Raw genomic sequence first — 22262 nt, 5'->3', positions numbered from 1 at the left:
GAATGGTTCAGTCAGAAGTGGCTGGGCAATGTAGCTTTGGTGATCACAGAGAAGGGACCTGTCAGTGTTGATGCGGCTCGAGGAATGAATGGCACCAAGTCACCAGAGGCAATCACTGTGGATGAATCTTTCAGGAAGGCTGGCTGTGAAGAGGGTAAGACAAATAGCCATCAAGGGTAAGATACAGGCATGCCTCTAGTGCAAAGGCAAACAGCCAGCAGAGAGGGCGGGATGAAGATCCAGGAGGGGCACAGCTGCTGGAGCAAGGTCGCTTGGGGAGCAGGAGGGGAGGGTTCCCAAAACTGAGAGCAGAATCCCCTTCAGTATCAGGCAAGTCTGTAGGAACAGAAACTGGCTGTGAACTGGAGGGAAGAATTTGTGTTTGTTGAACACTCTCCACTTGAACCTACATGTAGGGTGTTTTGTTCACTCTGGTATTTAATAAATACCTACTGGCTGAATAAAAAATGGCATGTATAAGGTGATGAAAATCTGATTTTACTTTTTTTTTAAAACAAACCCCAGAATAGTTGAGTTAGACCTAGAAATAGACCCCAGAAGCACAAGATGTTTTTCTCTAGCTTTTGAAATTGTCTCTCCCTGCTGTTTTAATGCTGAGAGGAATCAAAAATAATGCAAAATTAATGTAGAATTCATATTTTATCAGAAGATGTTCCTTTCTTTTAATATGTGCTTTGAAATGTGTACTTTCTTTAATGTTACTGTTAATGTTCTTATGCGCATGAATTCCATAAATAAGAAATACAAGTTAGCAGTGCTTGGCTGACTTAAGGCAACCACTTCTCCAAAAATACTCAAGACAGTCACATAGTGTCAGAGACCCATCACTAAACGCAAACAATTCTAATCCTCATACCCTTCACCTATTTTAATATTTTTAAAAAGTGCAGACAACCAGTGATCATCTCTTCAATGCCCCCAGAGCCTGCCATCTCTCCCAGAATGCTCTCCGGATAAGAGAGAGCCCACAAGCCTGCTACATTGAGCTCAGGCTGACCTAGCCTAGACCACTGCACCTGGACTTGGCTGCTTAGGCTCACTCTATGTAAGCAAAGGGGCAGACTTCTGATCACATCCTGGCTCTGACGCCACATTACCACATGACTTCAAATAAGTTACCTATTATCTTGAGTACTCCATTTTCTCATCAGTTACATGGGAAAAATAAGAGCCTAGCACCACACCTGGTGTATGGTAGGCACTAGGAAATGTTCATTCCCTGCTTTCCACTTTTGGAACCCAGTTGGCCAATAATCAGAGCTTGTTTTTAAACCTGATTAAAACTCCGGGGATGCCTACCCAGAAGGAATCCCTCCTCCAGGGCTGGTCTACTCTCACCCGAGGCGGGTTCCCTGGCCTCGGCCTCGGAGCTGGGGAACCCGTGTTTCCTAATTATCTGGGGCTTCCACTGGTCACCTAGATTTCTAGGTGCTTGTCCCAGATTTTCAGCACATGGAAGTGTCTTTTTCCTTTTTTCCGTTTTGCCTTTGAGAGCTGAAGCCAGGAAAGTGAAGAGAATATATTTAACGTGTTGGCAGAGCTGATGAACTGGCACAAGGGGACATGTAAAATTCACACATTTACATCCTTATCAGTGCAATCAAGAAAAATAGTTTGGTGAAAATCTCTTTCTAAATCCTGAAATTAAGGCATTTCCTGGAAAGTGGCCGTTGTATAGTCAAAAGAAGGCCACAGTTTATCAGTTTGGAGTTCTGGGGCAACATGGTGGAAACGGGACCTCCTCCAATGTGAATATTTTAAGCCAGTAAAGCCTAAACAGTAAGTCCTGAGGTACCAGAATTTCTGGAGGTTAGAGATGTTATGAATGAAATAGCCCCTGGAGGAAAAATGTCTGAAGGGATGAAGCGGGTGAGGGTGCCTACTGGAAAAACCTGTTCCAGATCAAAGATTTGTGTTCTGGGTGGGATTTTCAAATGCCTCTGGGTTGGCTGCACAGCCAGGCCACTGAATTCAAATGATTCCTGATTAAGTGTGGATGTGTGTTTCTCAGATTATATCCCACTCTGCAGCTGGGCTGTCAGCCAAAAAAAGACTTTTGTTCTAGCTGTGTAACTGAAATTTGTATTTTTAAAGATCCTTTCCTGTTAACAATACAGTTTTACTCACCAGAGATGAATTTATAATAAATATCACTTTTAGAAACACAGGAGAATCGCCAACTAGAAGCAGAGGAAGGGAGAACAGGGAAATGTTCTTTTTCTGGGAATCACCTGCCAGTTGCCTCAGGTTTAGCCTCTGACAGCTGGGCCTGGGAGGGGCGCTTTCTCCCTGTGAATCGCCTGAGGGGAGCGTTAACGAGGCGCTGACGGCTGGCTGGTGGAGGAGTCTTTTTGGGGGAGAGAGAGGTAGAAAGAGGGATGAGGTCACCTCCTCATTATGCTATAATGGAAACAGTTGGGTAGTGGCTTTTTGGGTTTTTTTATTTTTTTTATTTGTACAAACCATCTACTCTCCTAGAGAAAGTCTGATCTGACTCTTGTATGTTTTTTATACTCTCATAGCATGTGCTGTTTTATGTATTTTGAAAGAATATTTGTGCAAGAGAGGAAATTTAAATACCACAGAGGATTTGGGCGATGGGGTTGAGAGGATGCAGTTATCCTATTCAAAGATAACCATCGTTAACACTTTATTCTTACAGATCCTGACTTTCTCCTTTCAGAGATTTTTATGCCTTATATTATGATATTGAGATCTACAATCAAGAAATAAACATATATGTGCCCCAACCAAGTATGGTACGGAGGGAATGTAGAGGGACTCCTGTTTTGCCCATGATACTACCCAGGCCAGGGAAGACTTCCATTCCCTTCCAAACGCTCGGGGAATGGAGACCCTTCCTCTCCCTCCAATCCTCTTGCTCCACTCCAAAGAGAAAATAAGTAACTCTATGTCCACTTGGGACTTCACCTCTTGGTTAGGTTGTTGTACCTTAAAATGAAACAAAAAAGGTGAAAAAGAACCATCTTCAGAGTGTTTCATTTCTGCCTGCTTTAGGATTGGTAAGGACTGTCTGGCCCTTGCTGCAAGGACCCCTAAGACAGAGTGCAAGGCTTGGTGACTATTTACCCCAGTATATCTGTTGAAGAAAGTTAAGGCTTAACTTAACATTGGAATGGGAGATAAAAGACAACACTGCCTTCTGCAGTCCAGGTCAAATTTTTTAAAAATATATTTTATTGATTATGCTATTATAGTTGTCTCATTTCCCCCAGCCTTTATGCCCCTCTGCCCTGAACGCCCCCAATCACATTCCCTCCACCCCTTAGTTCATGTCCATGGGTTGTACATATAAGTTCTGTGGCTTCTACGTTTCCTATACTAGTCTTAACTTCCCTTGTCTGTTTTGTACCTACCATTTATGCTTCTTATTCCCTGTACCTATTCCTTCTTTCTCCCCCTCCCTCTCCCCACTGATGACCCTCCATGTGATCTTCATTTCTCTGATTCTGTTCCTGTTCTAGTTGTTTGCTTAGTTTGTTTTTGGTTTTGTTTTTTTAAGTTCGGTTGTCGATAGTTGTGAGTTTGTTGCCATCTTACTGTTCATATTTTTTATCTTCTTTTTCTTAGATAAGTCCCTTTAACATTTCATATAATAAGGGTTTGGTCATAATAAACTCCTTTAACTGGACCTTATCTGGGAAGCAGTTTATCTGCCCTCCCATTCTAAATGATAGCTTTGCTGGATAGAGTCATCTGGGATGTAGGTCCTTGCCTTTCATGACTTCAAATACTCCTTTCCAGCCCTTTCTTGCCTGCAAGATTTCTTTTGAGAAAACAGCTGACAGTCTTCTGGGAACTCCTTTGGAGGTAACTCTCTCCTTTTCTCTTCCTGCTTTTAAGATTCTCTATTTTTATCTTGCGTAATGTAATGATGATGTGCCTGGGTATGTGCTTCCTTGGGTCCAACTTCTTTGGGACTCTCTGAGCTTCCTGAATTTCCTAGAAGTTCTGTTTCCTTTGCCAGATTGGGGAAGTTCTCCTTCATTATTTTTTCTAATTAATTTTCAATGTCTTGCTCTTCCTCTTCTCCTACTGGCACCCCTATGATTCAGATGTTGGAATGTTTAAAGTTGTCCCAGAGGTTTCTAAGCCTCTCCTCATTTTTTTGAATTCTTGTTTTTTCATTCTGTTCTGGTTGAACGTTTATTTATTCCTTCTGGTCTAAGCCATTGATTTGAGTCCCAGTTTGGTCCCCTGTATATTTTCCTTTATTTCACTTTTCATAGTCTTCACTTTTTTCTCTATTTCACAACCATACCCAAACAATTCTGTGAACATCTTGATTACCAGTGTTTTGAACTGTGCATCTGATTGGTTGGCTATCTCTTCATTACTTAGTTGTATTTTTTATGGAGCTTTGATCTGTTCTTTCATTGGGACCATATTTTTTTTTTGTCTCAGCATACCTGGTATGTAGTAAGGGGTGGAACCTTAGGTATTTGCCAGGGCTGGGTAATCCATGTCGCTGCATTAAGGCACTGTGAGTGGGGGAGGGGTCTGAGAGGGAACAGTGCCGCTAGTTTGGCTCTCTGCCGGTTTTCAGTCACTCCCCACAAGAAAATTGGGCCCTTCTGGTGCTGATTCCCAGGTGGGTGGGTTTGTGTACATTCTAGGACCCCAAGGGTCTTTCCAATGGACTCTCTGTGAGGCTGGGAGTTTCTTCTGCTGCTGCAACCCCCATAGGTGTTTTCAGAGACTTTTTTTTTTCTTTTTCTTTTCTGTTTTCAGAGACTTTGAGGCTTTCTTTCCCCACACTAGAACCCTGTGTTGCTTGGTCTGTCTCACTCCCCAGTTTTTCCTCATGCAAATGTGGGGCCACCTGGTTCTCCTGCCCTACTTTGCTGTGAGTCCTCTTCTCCTTGACTGCCTGTCTCCACTCCTCCTACCGGTCTGGATGAATGTTTCTTCTTTAACTCCTTGGTTGTCAGACTTCCATGTAGTTTGATATTCTGGCAGTTCTGGTTGTTTTTTTATTTTTAAATTTGTTGTTATCTTTCTTTCGGTTGTGCAAAGAGGCACAATGTATCTACCTAGGCCTCCATCTTGGCCAGGTATTCCAGATCTAATGTGAATGCACTGATGTCTGATCTCCCTTTGGTTCCTTGGGTTTCTTAGGTGAACCGTATGAAATTGTCAATATTTAGACACTTCTTTAACCTGTGAAAATGGCCATTCCAAATGGGTCAAGCTGTTATTTTTCTCTAAAGTAGGATCCAGAGAAGAGAAGTAAGTGATTTGAACCAAAGCATCCGTCATTAGTGAGGAAAACATTACCTGTATCGTCACAAAAACATTACCTTTTGTGTCTTAGACACAAAAGACAGCTCATAAATATAGAAATTTTATTAGAGTAGAAATACAATGCAATATTCATCTTCAGATCTTTAAGGGCCACTAGTTAAAGATAAAGAGCAAGCCATGTGAGTTGTTAAGTCTACAAGTATAAAATGTGAATGCTTTGGAGAATTTCTGACATGTCTGTTTTTAATTTGCAGAGCAATCCTCCCATTTTAGTTGCCTGTGTTTCCCTATCATGCTCATTCTCATAAAAGCATATAAAAGCATAAGTCAGAAAACGTAAACACCATGACGTGCTAACTTTATGAACTTTGTGATGGTCTGGTGTTGGTGTTTTTCATGAATTAATTTCCTCTTTGAAAGGGGAAAGCCTAAGTTAAAAATTTGATCTTTTAGAAGAAATCACTTTTTGCTTTTACAGAAAGATACAGCATACTGGTTTTTTCTTGCGCCTCCAGGCAAAGCTACACATTTCTTTAAAAAATAAAATAAATTTTGTGTATACTTTGGATTAATTTGATAATTTTATATAACCAACTCAAAGAAAAAAAAGTTAAAAATAGCCTAAAATATAACATTTACTTTAAGTGCTATGTAACGATCTACATTTTCTGTTCCGATAAAAATAAACCAAAAACCTGTCAGATGTTTATCTGACATCAATACCACTTTGCCCTTTTTGGCATGCATAATGTATCTCCAATGGAGATTTGCCAACAGCTACAGTAGATGCAAATATATACATTCAAAATTTCATCTGAAGTTCTATAAGAATTTGGAGGAAGATATAGATTTGCTCCAAAAGCCTTCATTTAATATTGCCCTAAATCCAAAAGCAAATGTAGGCGATATTGGGCCATTTTGCAGTAAGCACATTTTTATGGACTAAGAATAAGTCTGATAAAACTACATTCCTTCATCAACCAGTATCAGAGGGGGCCTCTGGCCTGGATGTTTTGTTGGCAACACCAGTTGCTTGAAGATGAGATACAGCAGTGAGATAAGGGAGAGAGAGGCTTGAGTGACCCAGTGACAAGTGTGATCCTGGCAGGGCCACTCAGGTGCCCCCCACAGGGGAGGTTGTTGAGCTTAGAATGGTTGTAAGATATGTCATGAAGACAGGATTTATTTTATTTTTCTTACTTTACATCAATTTTGAGAGCCACATGGTACAATGTATTTGACTATCACAGCCTTATTATTCTGTGATGATGATTATGCAGTGAATTTCTATTAAGTCAGAAAGATTGTATCATCATGAGCACCCAAGTTCCAGTTGGCCTCAATCAGCCAAATAAATGTAGTGACTTCCAGAGTTCTACCATTTAAGATGTACTCACAAAGACATTGCAGAGACACAGACACACATCAAGTGACTGTACAGGGTCTGCCCAGAGGTATCTAGCCATGTTCTATGAAAAATAGAGATGGAAAATAGAGACATTTATTGAAGAAAACACAAGTCACAAAAAACATTGTACCTCCCACTACAAGAAGACTTTGCAGTCCGTAAAAGCAGATTTCACCGATAGGCTGAAAATTGCCTAGTCATCTCTAGGACACTACTAGGTGAGTGTAGTAACCATGTTAGGGCAAGGGAGGCTCTTGTGAGTGGGTAAGGAAGCCCAACTACGGTCTGGGGAGTGGCTGTGTGTGGAGGCTGCATGAGCATCTGTGCTTCAAGACCGCAGGGGGCGTGCCAGTGGTGGGAGATTGGCTGGAGCTAAAAAGACAAAGGAGAGAGCAGACAGTTAGATGATGCTGCCATCTTCCAATATACTGCACATACAGAATGAAAACAACTTAAGCTCACTTAGTATTGACTCCTTCTGTTGTCCTAAAAGTAACGTCATCACAGATTTTTATTAATATTTATTTATTTTTTTAAATATTTTATTTATTTATTTTTAGAGGGAGGGGAAGGGAAGGAGAAAGAGTGGGAGAGAAACATCAATGTGTGGTTGCCTCTTATGTGTCCCCTACTGGGGACTCGGCCTGCAACCCAGGCATGTGCCCTGACTGGGAACCGAACCAGCAACCCTTTGCTTCATAGGCCCATGCTCAATCCACTGAGCTACACCGGCCAGGGCTATTAATATTTAAATAACTTGAAAAGTGTACTTACCCTCTGATCTAGAGTCCAGAGTAGTATTTTAGCCCCAACCAGGACACTCGCTTTTACTCTGGTATTCTCAGTTTCCTCATCTATAAAGTGGTTATAGTCATAACTCCCTTAAGGAGCTGTTACAAAGATTATATAAAAATATCGTGTGTTTTGCAAACTCTAAGTAAAAACTTAATACAATTTACTGTAAATGTTATTTAACACTGCCAAGTTCAAACAATAATCCTTGCTCCATCACCATGATGTAAGAGAATTTGCCCCAGCCACTCAGCTCAGTGTATCTCAGCACCTCCATCAGGAAAACCCGATAACGTGGGGCTGTGGGCCTCTCTGCTGGGGACCGTGAGAGTATTAACAACAGAGAAGACTACACTTAGTTTAAGTCTTTAAGGGGAAAAATTCCATGTACATTTAAGAGGTAATGAACACTCTTCTTTCCACATACTTTTAAAGTCCTTTGAGAATTTTCAGAGCATAAGCTGACAATGAAACAGCATTCATTTGTTTATTTTTTGGTGCCAGTATAATTTTCTTTCAGCTGTAGAAATGTATGCAAAGAAAGGTACATGTGTTAAACAGGTTAATGACAGAATAAGAAAGTTTCTTGGTTCTTTTTCTTGAACAGGCATCTATTATACTGCTTCTCTTTTTTATTACTGTAACAACCCCTTGGCTGAGGAGTTAAGCTACCAGAAAACAATTGGAAAATAATTTTGTCGGTATGTCTTATATGACCACAGGGGAAAGGCTGGAGCCAAAATCACTGAAAACTAATAGTCTTTTTACCAACATCAGCTACCACATGGTTTCTCTTCTATAGTTACAAATACCATGGTGAGACCTCCACCTGCAGCAATTCTGTAATTGATCTTCATTAAAATATTGTTTTAATGTAAATAAAAGAATCATGACAGACCTGCTGCTGGTACCAACAATTCGGATGACCTTGAGCACATCACTTCTCTACAGACTTCTGAGTTCCCAACTTGTAAATAACGAGGTCACAGTGATTGTAAAGTGGGGAGATGCTGCCCCCAAGAGGCACTTGTGAATGAGTAAGAGTTGTTTGTTTGTTTGTTTGTTTGCTTGTTTGTTTAGGATATGAGGCAGTCCTGCAAAATGAAGAATTGTCCCACCCCAAATGCCAATAGCAGCCCATATAATCCCTAATGTCCCTTCTGACAGTGATACCAAGTGGCTGTTTTTAATTCACTCAGCCACCCATTTCTGACCATCCTCTGTGTGCTAGGCACCACCTTCCCCACATGAAAATGTCTCAGAAATCTGGGCCTGGATTCGTATTCTTCTTTCCCCTTCTGTCCTTCCTAAAAGTCTTCCCTACACATAGGACCTGGCGTTTACAGATAAGGATGGGGGTGAAGGGTGTTTTGTTTTGTTTTAGCTTAGCCCGTTAAGAGAATAGGTCATGTGCTTTGAATTGCTAAAGACACCGAGAACCCGGAAGGCTCACTTCAGTCCTCCCCAGAGACTGGACCATGGCCTAGTTTGCCTTCAGTAATCCAGCAGTTCCCCCCTTAGTTCATGTCCATGGGTCGTACATATAAGTTCTTTGGCTTCTCCCTTTCTTATACTATTCTTGACATTCCCTTATCTATTTTGTTCCTACCAATTATGTTTGGTGTATGCTTCCATACACCATTATAACAGCATTTTTAAGTTATCTGTAAACTTCTGAGATTAATATTTGTATTTATATTTAGAGCAATTTTTCTGTTTTAAGAGTGAAATTTCAAGGACAGATTGAAGTAACCTTTACTGGTTGTGGGAAGACAGTTGTCTAGAAATTAAGTTCAACTTTTGTGTATACTGTAATAGTATATAAATCACTGTAAGACCTTTGCCCCCTTACCTCCCATTCCCAGATCTACTCTTAAAGTGGTGGGACCACCCGAAGTGGCTCAGCGTGTTCTCCCAGCATGAGGGGTTCCTGTGTGGCCAGGACACGGAGGAATCCGGGAAACCAAGCTGCCCTCAGACCGAAGGGGCGGAGAACCTTCCCCACCAGCCTGTCTTATCAGTTTGTCTTCTACCCTTTTCCTCTTGGGGATGTTTAAGGAAAGCTAATTTGAGATGGTTTCTGAGTCTGTTTTAATTGCATCAGTCCTGACTCTACACAAAACCTCAGGTTCAGAGCACATAGCCTTTCTACAGAGCTGTTCTGTTTCTTTACTGCATGGAAAGCTTCCTCCTGAACCCCGTGTTCTTCTTTACCTTCCTGACTATAGCTCCTGGACTGTTTTGTGATCCCGGTCGTGATTTTACTCTCCTGGTTCTTCCTGCTGATCCGGTACAAGGCTGTGCATTTCATCGGCATCGTCGTCTGCATCCTGGGGATGGGCTGCATGGTGGGAGCGGATGTGCTTGTGGGAAGGCACCAGGGAGCAGGTAAGTCTCTGTGTGTTCATCAGGTGTCCTCTCTCTGTGGGTAAGGTCAAGGCAAGACGTGGAATGGTCATTGTTGGGTAGAAAAAAAGAAGGAACCCAGCCTTCCCACTGTCTGAGTCTTACTCATGCTTCGTTCCTCATACCTGGGATAGTGGCACATAGGAGGTGTTAAATATATATATGGAGTGAATAAAATAAGCAAAATACAGGTTTTATGCTCTTTCTACAAGAATTCAGAAACCATGTTTAAAGGTGAGAGTGAGAACCCACTTGGAGAATGTTTGGGAAGCCAGAGCTGCCTGGCCCAGACTGGCTGGTTAGATGGTGTCAGTGGTCAGTCCATTCCTGAACCACAGGTGCCTTCCTCACCCCCAACCCACCACTTCCCTCTCTTTGTCTCCCAAGTCAGAGAAAGGCTGAGCTTTCAAACTACTGGGCGAAGATTGATATATAGACCTAGTGGAAACTTGAAGTTTAAAACTAGCTCTGACTGGTATGGCTCAGTGGGTTGCACGTCACCCCACAAAGTGAAATGTCTCCAGTTCAATTCCCAGTCAGAGCACACGCCTGGGTTGTGGGTTCAGTCCCCAGGTAGGGAGCACAGGAGAGTCAATCAATCAGTGTTTCTTTCTCATATCAATGTTTCCTTCTCTTTCTCCCTCCCTTCTCCTCTCTATAAAAATAAATAAACAAAATCTTTTTAAAAATTTAAAGTTTGAAGACTAAGATTAGGGATACTTGAGGGAAAGCTAAGTTTAGTCTCCTTGTGTATGGTTTTTGTTTGTTTTCTTTTTGTTTGTTTTGGAGGAAGGATTTTTGGTAGCACTCATAGGTAATTACCTGGTACACCTGCAAGGTAAAGCTTCAAGATTTCCTCACCAAATTGCTCTTAATCTTCTGGGGAACTCTGGGCAAGGTGCTTTCCAGAGGTGGAGAGAAGGCACCTGCAGGGCAAGGCATTGGAGACTCTGCCTTGGAGCCTGTGCAATGGGATTTAGTGTGGGAAGGACCCCAACAGCCCTTTAGTGTGGGAAGGACCCCAACAGCCCTCGTGCTCCAATTCCGTGCTTGTGACAGGTACAGCGGATCATCCGCCCTAGGAAGGTGCCGTGCCTTTGAGCTCCCCTGAAAGCACGTGTCTTTCTCAAATTTGTCAGTAAGATCAATGAGCCTATCTGAGCTCCCTCTTGGCCACCCTACTCCAGTCTGGCATTATAGGCCTCCTCTGAAGACCAGCTTGGCATTTACTGGTGCACAGGGGAGCAGGCCTGCAATAAAGGTGGCCCCTCAGACTGGTCCTGATGTTGGAGTGTGTAAAAATGATATAGTGAGGCCAGAAAGATGCTTCCCCTTGACATGTCTACTTTCCTCAGAAAAAGATGGATTAAATGGGAAGGTTAGTAAGTAATAGGATTTAAATAAAACTCAATTAAAAGAGCTCCTTATTATAAAAGGTATTTCTTGCTCCTCAAAATATTCTTTTTCCACCATAATACATTTACTACATCTTTTAGTTCACTTACCAAAGATGCTAGATACCCATAACAATAAGTATTAGACATAATTTTGTATTTATTTAAAAGAAAATGTATTTTCAGGGAGCTGTATAATGAAACACCATCATTATTATCTCATTTAATTTCTCTAATTACCTAAAAAAGCATTTTTACTCTCATTTTTGCTGATGAAGAAGTCAAGGCTCAGGGAAGATAAGACACTCGTGTAAGGGCATACCAGTACTAAAAGGTGTGGCCTAAATGTGAAATCTAGCCAGTATTCTTTCTGCTGTTTCACTGGAATAGTTATTTTGCCATAATTGTGATTCTTGTAAGAAATGTATAGCAATCCTATTATAGTAGATTAGGGTGAATGACTGTCCCAGATTTCCCATAATGAGTGGGTGTCCCCAGCCACTTGGGAAGCCCAAGGAGTCCCAGGCAAACAAGGCAGTTGGTCACATTTAAAACTCAAAAATACTCAATGGGATGGGTTCATTTTTATTAATTACATTAATAGTCTTTCAACACTCCCAAGTAGTATAATCCACCATTTAATTCTTGACCTAGTAAAAAGCAGTGATTTTGAATAGCCTTTTCTTTTTTTCCTTCCATTGCCTTGCAGACACAGATATACCTCCAAACATGGCATTTCTAATACTTAAACAAAATTTCTCATAAGGAAAACCAATTTTGCAAAACAATTATTACTAGATTGGTAAGAACCAAGACGCAATCCAGAATGGGAAATAGCCAACATAGTGACAGGTGGCCTAGCTATTTAAAGGGAATGATTGAATTACTCTTTTAAACCACCGTTCAGTGAATACTCACTGAGTGTGAGTGATGTGCTAAGCATTTTACATTATTTCGTGTTCTTTTATTTACATTACTTTACTGTGTCCTCACAATAAGCAGAGTGAAGTGCAGAAAGACACTCCGGCCCGCCCAGTGTGCGCAGCTAACAAGTGGCGGAGGTGTGACGGGAACCCATGTCTACTGTTGAAAGCTGCTGACCCTTTCAGTCAGCTGGGCTCATTTAAACATTTACTAAGAACTTACAATATGTCAGGATCCATGTAAGGGACCATACAGCATAAAGCTAAGTAAGGCACAGCCGAGGCCCCTCCGCCCACGGCGTAAGAAAACAGGCAGCAGGAAAGACACACGAGCTAACAAGTAACAGACGTGGAAAAGAATGCAGTGGGTGCCATAGGAAGTTCCGGGGGTATAAAACTCAGAGAAAGGAGAGAAGGCACTGGGCTGAACGGATGTCTACTTTCAAATGTGTTCATTTGCCCCGAAGTTGCACAGCAGAACCACTCATCGGGGCTTCGTGCAGACATAAATGACAGATTTGCTGGGTGTAGTAAAATTTTCCCAGTGAACATTGCACAGAAACTGTTAGGTGCACTAACAGTGCATAAAACATGGAGTAACATGTATTTTCCAGTTAGTAGATACAAATTGTATATACAAAATATTAGGTTTAGTAATTTCTTAGCTCAAATACTTCATTGTATAATGTGGTTGAATAAAATCATGTCCTGGTTAATTTAATTATATTTAACCAACTAAATTTTTATACATGTACTATGTATGTGTATGCACTTTTAAATGATCTAAAACTAATAAATATACTGACTAGTAAATATTAATAAATAATATTTAATCATTTTGTCACTAATAACTAGAAAATACTTTTAAACATACACCTATACAAAATTATATTATTATTAACAATAACTATCACTTAGCCCTAGCTGGTGTTGTTCAGTGGATTGAGTGCTGGCCTGCAAACCAAAGGGTCGCAGGTTTGATTCCTAGTCAGGGCACATGCCTGGGTTGTGGGCCAGGTCCCCACTTGGGGACAAATGAGAGTCAACCACACATTGATGTTTCTCTCTGTCTCTTTCTCTCTCCCTTCCCCTTTCTCTAGAAATAAATAAATAAAATATTTTTTAAAAGAACATTAAAAAAAATAATAGTTATTGCTCAAACTATCATAGAGTAGATTTTATATAGCTGAAGTCCAGTTAACAAAATAGGCCACAACTGTACAAGTGTGGAATTTGTAAAAGATTGGCAAGACTGCTTATTGAAACAGTCTGGCCCCTTCTTAGGACTTTTACAAGGTAGACTGATGTTCTCCTAATTTTTATTAAAATACTTTATGAGAATTTAGCCTTCCGGAATTCATTCAGATAAAGTTAATTTCATTAACCAAGAATTCTATTAAGCAGCACCTTCACACTTCACTAGTATGACAATAATTGACATTCATTATAATAACCCTGTGTCATCACAAGATTCTAAAATGATTCCTGAATAAGAAGGGACCAAGTCATGCTCATTATAATTTTAGTAATGGATTCTTTTTATTTTACAGGTTATTCCTCAAGCAAATTACTTAAAATGTAAGGTTTTGTCAATATTTTCTAGTGGACACATAAAAAAATTCATCAGGTCGCTGTAGAAAGCACTCTGTCACAGCAACCTCAGTTTCCCCAGAAGGAGCAACAGGGACCCCCACCATGTCTGGTTTCTCGCTGGGGCCTCCTCTGCTCCCCACAGCCCCAGGGAGGCCTCCCAGCCCTTGCAAATCCGGAGTCTCAGGTCCGGTGCCTCAAGGGTGACTCCAACAAGCTCTCCTGGCTTGCGGCTTCTCTTCTCCTTACTCTCTGATCCTTCAGGAGTGGAAAGTTGCTTCAGAAAAAGTGCCACCATTTAGAGTGAATATATAATCTCCCCAGGTGACCACAGAGGCATGAATCAACAGATCTTTCCCCAGACCCAGCCCAGGTTCTTTTATGTGAAACCACTTCTAGAAAATTCTCAGTGCTTCCAAATGAGTAGTGAGAATGTGCTTCTACAGTTTTAGATTGTTCCAGCTAACCTGGGAATCTGAGGCTGCTCAAGTTGAGCCTGTCCCTTAGAATCATGCAGGAGAAAGTCCCCTTCCCATCCCATCCCATTCCTGTCCCTGAGCAGCATATTTGTGCAGCTTCCGTCACCTACCTGTGCAGGACAGAGCTGGAGGCTACTCAGGTGCCAGTCCACCAGTGAGTTCACACCACTGCTGATGTCCACTCTCCCTCCTGGCCTTCCCACTTCCCCAAGTGGGGTTGGCCTAACTGTAGAAAATAGCCGGTACGACATTTATTAAGAATTGGACAGAAACTGAAACTAACCCAAACTGAGTTTAAAACATATAGATATTTTCTATGGGAAAAAGGGAAGATGTTAATCTGATACGAATTACATGCATTTTCCCTCTTATGTTACTTACTTTAGGGGAGTTGAAAATTTCAACCCATAATTCCTTTCACTCTCATTTACTAAGCAGGCCCACATTTTGCCCATGGTCAGAATAGAGCCTCAGCTGCTGTTTGGCTTCTCTCCCTGTCTAACAGAGGGCAGAGACTTAGGTTGCTTCTGTGTGTTCTACACCGTGGTCACCAAACTCTTGGAAAGCGCCCTGCAGCAGATGTGACATGCACGTGTGTTAGCTTATATTCATAGACATACTCCTGGGCGAAGACAGGGCTTTGTGGAGACGGTGCAATCTAGAAGAAACCAGCCCCTTTCCTAACTAAGGAAGACTTCTGGTTGGAACATATCTGACTGCCCATACACAAACTTTATTGAATCTAGTTGGCAAGTTACAGAACTTCTATAAAAATGTCAGAATAGAATAGCCGTTGGTAACTGATTTTGCTGATGTTAAATTCTTTTTAGGAAAATTTTAATGAAGCTCCCTCTTTTTGTCCGTTTGTTTGTTTGGTTCCTAGGGGAAAATAAGCTGGTTGGGGACCTTCTGGTCTTAGGAGGAGCCACACTCTATGGTATCTCTAATGTCTGGGAAGAATACATCATTCGAACGCTCAGCCGAGTGGAATTCCTGGGAATGATCGGACTCTTCGGGGCATTTTTCAGTGGAATTCAATTGTGAGTAAAATAACGAGAAAATAACAGACAGTAGAGACTAGTGGAGCTTATGCTTGCAAAATTTTTCTTTGGCTTTGGGCTGGTCACTTCATTTTATAAAAATCAAGGCTGGGAACCTGTCACCATTCTCCCACAGGAAATCTGAAAGCTCAGTGATCTTAATTAGTAAATTTCTTCCAAACTAAACAAGTTTATTATAAATTATTTGGAAAACTTTTAATGGACTTTGAAGATAATTTACAAGAAACCATTAGAAGTATATTGATTCTCCCAAACCAGCCAGTGGGATTTTACTTAGAGAAATAGAAAACCTAAGTATAGATGGAATGATCTGATGCACTTCCCAAAAGGGACATTCTGTTTACTAGTGACAACTGCCACTAGAAATCATACAGTTTAAATTTGCCCTTTTGTACATTTTTGCTTTTTTTGCCTGTGGATTTGCACGAATGAATCATATTTCAAATTCATCTCTTAGAAATTTGACATTTCCACATTCCTTAAANAATTTACAAGAAACCATTAGAAGTACATTGATTCTCCCAAACCAGCCAGTGGGATTTTACTTAGAGAAATAGAAAACCTAAGTATAGATGGAATGATCTGATGCACTTCCCCAAAGGGACATTCTGTTTACTAATGACAACTGCCACTAGAAATCATACAGTTTAAATTTGCCCTTTTGTACATTTTTGCTTTTTTTGCCTGTGGATTTGCACGAATGAATCATATTTCAAATTCATCTCTTAGAAATTTGACATTTCCACATTCCTTAAATAGGTGAAGATATAACTCAGTCACTAAACCTCAAAAAAGTCAAAAACATCAACTTTGCAATAATTCTGGCACTGGAACATATAAGTCATCATTTACGTGTGCCTCAGAAATTGCTGTGAGAATAAATGTCAAATAAAGTAGAATTTTTCATCAAGAAAGATCATATATTTTAGTTTCGCATAAGAGCTGAATAAATCTATGCCCTCCAGCCTAATTTCACCAAATCTGTTTTTATAAAGCAAGCAATTCTGATTTCACCAAGTCACTTTCTACAAAGCAAATCCTTTGTAACTGTATTGGTTCAGTGTCTAAAGTTATTTATGGAAGAGATTTTGCCATCACTTCAAACACGTTTTGCACTTAGGCTATTTCCAAGAATCCTCCGAGTTTCAGCTCCTTCAGACAGCGGCGAAAAGCTCCAGAGCACACGAGACATGGAGATGGGAAGGTTCTCGGAGGATTTATTTTCACTTCATTTTTAAAGCATGATGGCATTTTAAAGCTCCTAAATTTGGTGCTTTAGGTTTGTGAGACGAAAAGAAATGGCCTAGTTCAGCTATTCAGAACCAACATTTTGTAGATGGATGGCTCATTTTATGGATTATTATTCTTGAATCCAAAAAATATATTCAGAGATCTAGTGTTTATTTGCTTCAGTTGCAGTCCATTAGAGACTGCAGAGCCCTTCAGAGACACTGCTACCAAAATAATGGAAGAGGCATATGGGTGAGTTTGGCAATGGGATACATCAAGGGCCCACTGGAACCAGATAACCCTGGCAGAGTGGTGCCAGCCTTGCCCTCTGGTCCTCTTCTAGAGCAGTGATCTCCAAGTATGCTTCGCTGCCCAGAAGCACTGGTATCACCTGAGAACCCCTCACATCCACACATCCACGGTCCCCTCCAGGATCTATGGAACCAGTGTCTCTAGGAATAGGGCCCAGGAAACCCTTTCAACATGCTCTCCTGATGACTTTTTTGTGCATTTAAGTTTGAGAATCACTGTCCTAAACAATGCTCAATCAGAAAATTGATTCCACCTGCAAGCACAGAAATGTTCCCAGCCCTACCATTTACTCTTCAGGAAGCACCCAAGCGAGAAGCAGCAAAGGCTGTAGGCAGGTGCTCGGGTTTGAAGGTCAGAGAGAGGGTGGAGCTCCACCATGCCTACTGGCACACTCCCACCACTGCTGGCTGCACCTGACAAAATCCTCAAAGATAAACCTCGCTCTGCTGATTAGACTGCCTCTGTGACCCCAGAGGTAGTTGTGAGATTCAATTGGTTGCTTCCTGATTTGTATAAATCTGGTAAGTGAAGAGGAGAAGTAGGATGCATCCTGATCTTGCTCATCAGGTCCACTTTCTTTTAATTTGCAGAGCTATAATGGAGCACAAGGAGCTGTTAAAGGTGCCCTGGGACTGGCAAATAGGTAAGAAGCTGTTGTTAGTGAAGCTGAGAGAGCTGTTTGAGGAGCAGTGTGGGTGGGGCACAAACAATGAGAGGATTTAGAATATAGGGGACAAAAGAAAAGGAAACCCCCTGGCATTTTAGGAATTCTTGCACACTAGAAGGGGCTGAACTGGATGAGTCATATGTTTCCTAATTGAGCTTCTGCCCGTTATCGCTGTCGAGATGTCATTAGTGTAGACACACAAGTGTGTTATTAGGTTCAAGACCCACCAGAAGGAGGGAATGCCTGGGAGCACTGGTGGGACTGGAGCGACAGCGATTTGCTCTGGCCCAGACACAGGGAACTGATGTGATCCTTAAAGAGTGGCACTTCGGAAAAGGGGAGCAAATGGAACTCAGCAAAAAGGCAGAATCAAAAAACAGTGCCATGGATGTTCTGAGCCCATAAAAACCTTTTCAGATGGGAGCAGTTTGCACATAAGAAACAGTTAATTGATCTCAGAATGGACTTGGTGAAAAAATACCAGAGATGCTTGGAACTGGGTAGTAGTCATCCAAGGCATCTCGCATTTCATTTGTTTCTAAAAATCACTTCTTTCTCAAATAAAAAAAAATAAGACTTGAGATCCTAGATGATGTTGTAATGATCACACAGAAAATCCTAGGAGAGACTGACATTTAATACCCTCAGCCCCCAAACTATCACCTCAGTGTCTATACCAAGACCCATGAGTTCCAGCACTGAGCGCAGAGCTTGGCTTATGGGGGTGCTTGGAAATTGTGTGCACAGTGAGTGTAAATTGGAGTGAAAATGCATGTGGTTCCCCACACTGAAGCTGGCTGCCTGAGCCACCTGCAGTTCATATGAACTTTGATGGAATTAACAGCTTAAGTCAAATTCTGCTCCCATGCGTGAGGACAGTAATGCAAACTTCCCTGCAGCACTCTACCTCACTCAGTCTCAAAGCATCCAGAGCCGCCAGCTGCTGAGATAATCCCCCCTGAAGACGCGCTGCAAACTACAAAATTGTGCGTGACTTTCCCTGGGGATTATGTCTAGTGACTTCAAGGGCTGATCAGCCCTTGTGTCTGTCACAGAGCCCGCCATTTAATTTCTCTTGAGTTTTGCTATAGAACTTCGCTTACAGTGAAATGAAAATCAGCAGAGAGGAGGAGAAGGCAGGGCGGTGGGGGCAGGGCGGGGTGAAGAGGGCAGCTGGGAACAGAAACCAGTGGCGGGTGACAGAGGTGTTTGCTTTTGTGACTCAGCACCAGGAAACAAAGTGTTACCTGTGCTTTGGCCTGCAGTGGCCTGTGAGTATAAATTAATTTTATATTAGTAGTAATAGCAATGAGAAAAATAATTTGTCCTCTAATTGTGTGGATGTCATGTGCATGTCCACCAAGTTACAATTTGGTGTTAGTTAATGTGTCATCAAAAGGTAGTTTTATTCTGTGCTCTCATATTGCCATTAAAATGTCAGTCCCCTGCAGTCAGAAATGATGAAGGCCCGGGTAAAAGGGACACATTATGGGGCCATTTGTTTAATTCCTGATGGGAAATGAGGCCCAAATGGTCTAGAAAGGAAATCAAATATCCATCCTTTTCTTTCTGAAGCAGGGATAGGGTTGGGTTTGAGACTTTTTTTTTTGCTGCTAGGCTACCTTTGTCCTTTTTACTTCATACTGACCTATGCAAGGTTCTGTTGTTTGACTCATTTCTAGGCACAAATTCAATGAAAATATTTTGTTTAGCAATCAAATGAGTGAATGACAAGAGGATGTCAGAATTATTTAAGCTTGACATTGCACTTACTTTCTGGGCAACTGGGAGATGGCATATCAGCTGCTGGGGCTCATGGATCAGAGAGGCAGGGACACATGGCCGGGGGGGGCGGGGAGTCAGTGTTCTCCTAAAGCATCCCGTCCATGCTTTGAGAAATCTCCCAAGGGACCACGCTCTGATTGCTCTCTGTGTCTTGATGGAGAGCTCACCGTGCCTTGCTAAGAGTCTGAATCTAAACTATCTTCATCTCCCACCATCTATCAATGCGTGTCTTTCCCTTCCTTCTCTCCACCTCAGTACTCACCTTCAGACAGTCTCCTGAGCAGCTCATTCAGTTGCTACTTTCTCAAGGTAAAAAGATGCTTCTTTCCTATGGAGTAAGTGCAATAATAAATGCATTTTATATTTTCTGGACTTAGAAGGCATCTTTAAAAAACAGATTCTATTATTTTCCTATAATGTGGACCAATTGCAAGTTACAAAGCAATTAAAAGCAAGAAGATAACAGTTTCTGTTGTTTATTTTTACTTCTTTGTTTTACTCTACTGAACTGAAATACTGGGTCTGGTTACCTAATTGTCAAATTCAAGTAAAATGTATGACCTAATAGAGCTAAATGTCCCCCTGGGGAGGAGGTGTGTTCAAGTCACAGTTGAAAATCTAATAAATAACTTAAACATTCTGTTTACCCCATTTGCCGTGTTGTGCTAAAGGATGTGTGAACAGATGTAAGCCGATGAGAAAGTCAGATGTCAGGGGAAGGAAAAGTGTGCTGCGGGTCAGCTGGTGCAGGTCTGCAGGGTGCAAGGGGCTCCTTCCCTTTTCCCGTTGTGGGCAATGCTTGTCTGTTTTTCTCCTGGAGCCTCAAACAGGACAGCTGGCCTGTTCCCGGAAGAGGAATAATGGAACCACAGAGTAGAAATGATCTTAAGGGAAACTAAGAATACACCTTTTTTGTTGTTGTTTGTTCGTTTTTATTCTCACCCAAGGACATGCTTATTAATTTTAAAGCAAGGGACAGGGAGGAAGAGAAACATCAATATCAGAGAGAAACATCAATTGGTTGCCTCTTGGACTGGTCCCAGAACCTAAGCATGAGCCCTGACCAGGAATTGAACCCATGGCCTTTTGGTTTATAGGACAACACTCCAACCAACTGAGCCACACCAACCCAAGCAAGAGTACCCTCTTTTTCAAAAAACCAATGTTGAATCAGAGGCCTGGGGAGTTGAGGTGACTTGACCAAGGTCATGACTGCCTGTGGTGGGACTAATGTGCACTCTCTCAGCAAGCCCCACCAGCCTACTGCCCTTTACAGGCTAAGTCTCATGCATATATTCTAAGAAACCATCTTACTTAGCCTTTATTTTTAAGGATTAAAAGTAATATTTAAAAATCAAATTAAATTGAAAAACAGAACACCAGTGTGATCACAAAGAAAGTGATGAAATAAAATATATATAACATATATAGACACATACTATATACATGTAAAATACATATATTCTTATATGGTGTATATATGATATGTGTATAGATCATATATATCATCATATGTAAAATGGGATGCTCACTCCTTCAAGCCCTTATTTCTCTTCATAGTAATTAAAGTATACTATATAATATAAAATATACTATACATAATGGTATGTGCTCAGAATTTAAAGTCAGGTCATCTTTGTGACCTGGGTGCAAGTCACCCCCTCTGTGGTCTGGCCTTTTGCCTGTTTACTCTCAGATCCATCTGCTTCTTGCCCATTCCTGCTTCGTCTTATAGAGGCTCATGCAAACTATACTTCCCAGTGATGGAGGCCTTGTCAACTGGCTTCCGGCTGGACTTGGCCAATGGAAGGCAGCAGTGGGAGACTGGAGAGTGTGAGGAAGAAACCAGGGTACTCCTCGCTGTTTCTCTCTGTCTGGGGTTGTGTCTCTAAAAAGAGCTGAGTCTCCGTGATGCCGCTTCTGCTGGGTTCCCTACCTCCTGATCCCTGGTAGCATGGCCTCCTCGCTGGGTCTCTCTGGTTGCAGGGGTATAACGTACTGTCACTGCTAATCCTTGTACTGCTTCACTGTCCCCGTTTCCTCTGTCATCTGTTCAAACATCTTTGTAACTTGTGCCCCATATTAAATTTCCCCTATTGAGCCTGATATGGACTGTGTTTCTTGCCTGATACACTCTATAAGCTCGTTTCTGTATCTGTATCTGTATAAAGAGAGTAACAGTAATAATGGCATTATACTGTTGTGGGGATTAATTAATTAATGTATATAAAGTACATAGTACCTGACACATGGAAAGTTCTCAGTCAATATTAGCTGACAGTATTCTTTTCTTTTTTAAAAATTTTTATTTAACTCTTGTTTAAGTACAGTTTTCTTTCTTGTATCCCAGCCCTGCCCACCCCCCCAGTGCTCCCTACCTCCCTCCCATCTCCTCCCCCCACCTTAGTTATTGTCCATGTGTCCTTTATACTTGTTCATGTGAGTCCTTCCCCTTTTCCCCTGTGATTCTCTCCCCTCTCCCCTCTGGATCCTGTCAGCACGTTCTGTATTTCAGTGTCTTTGGTTACATTTTGCTTGCTTGTTTGTTTTGTTGTTTAGATTCCTGTTAAAGGTGATATCATATGGTATTTGTCTTTCACCGCCTGGCTTATTTCGCTGAGCATAATGCTTTCCAGTTCCATCCATGATGTTGCAAAGGGTAGGAGCTCCTTCTTCCTTTCTGCAGCATAGAATTCCATTGTGTAAATGTACCATAATTTTTTGATCCATTCATTGACTGATGGGCATCTAGGTTGCTTCCAACTCTTGGCTATTGTAAATTGTGCTGCTATGAACATTGGGGTGCATAGGTTCTTTTGGATTGGTGTTTCAGGGTTCTTAGGTTATACTCCTAAGAGTGGAATTGCTGGGTCAAAAGGCACATCCATTTTTAGTTTTCTTAGAAAATTCCATACTGTTTTCCATAGTG

At 41.4% G+C, this 22262-nt stretch overlaps 1 protein-coding gene across 1 annotated transcript in view; it reads left to right on the top strand.

Annotated features, from left to right (window-relative positions):
- SLC35F1 (solute carrier family 35 member F1) overlaps positions 1–22262 on the top strand; it is a gene marked incomplete at its 5' end in the record, with an annotated part of 68265 nt that overhangs the window by 12695 nt on the left and 33308 nt on the right. The window contains 3 exons of the mRNA XM_037045863.1: positions 9715–9874; positions 15162–15318; positions 17472–17524. Of these exons, the coding sequence (XP_036901758.1) occupies positions 9715–9874; positions 15162–15318; positions 17472–17524 (370 nt within the window). The remainder of the gene's footprint in view (positions 1–9714; positions 9875–15161; positions 15319–17471; positions 17525–22262) is intronic.

Source organism: Sturnira hondurensis, unplaced genomic scaffold (assembly GCF_014824575.4).
Source record: "Sturnira hondurensis isolate 20B ecotype Veracruz unplaced genomic scaffold, ASM1482457v3 Scaffold0004474, whole genome shotgun sequence".
NCBI lineage: Eukaryota > Metazoa > Chordata > Mammalia > Chiroptera > Phyllostomidae > Sturnira > Sturnira hondurensis.
Note: the sequence above shows the minus strand (reverse complement) of the source record. Positions and strands in the feature narration are given on the sequence as shown.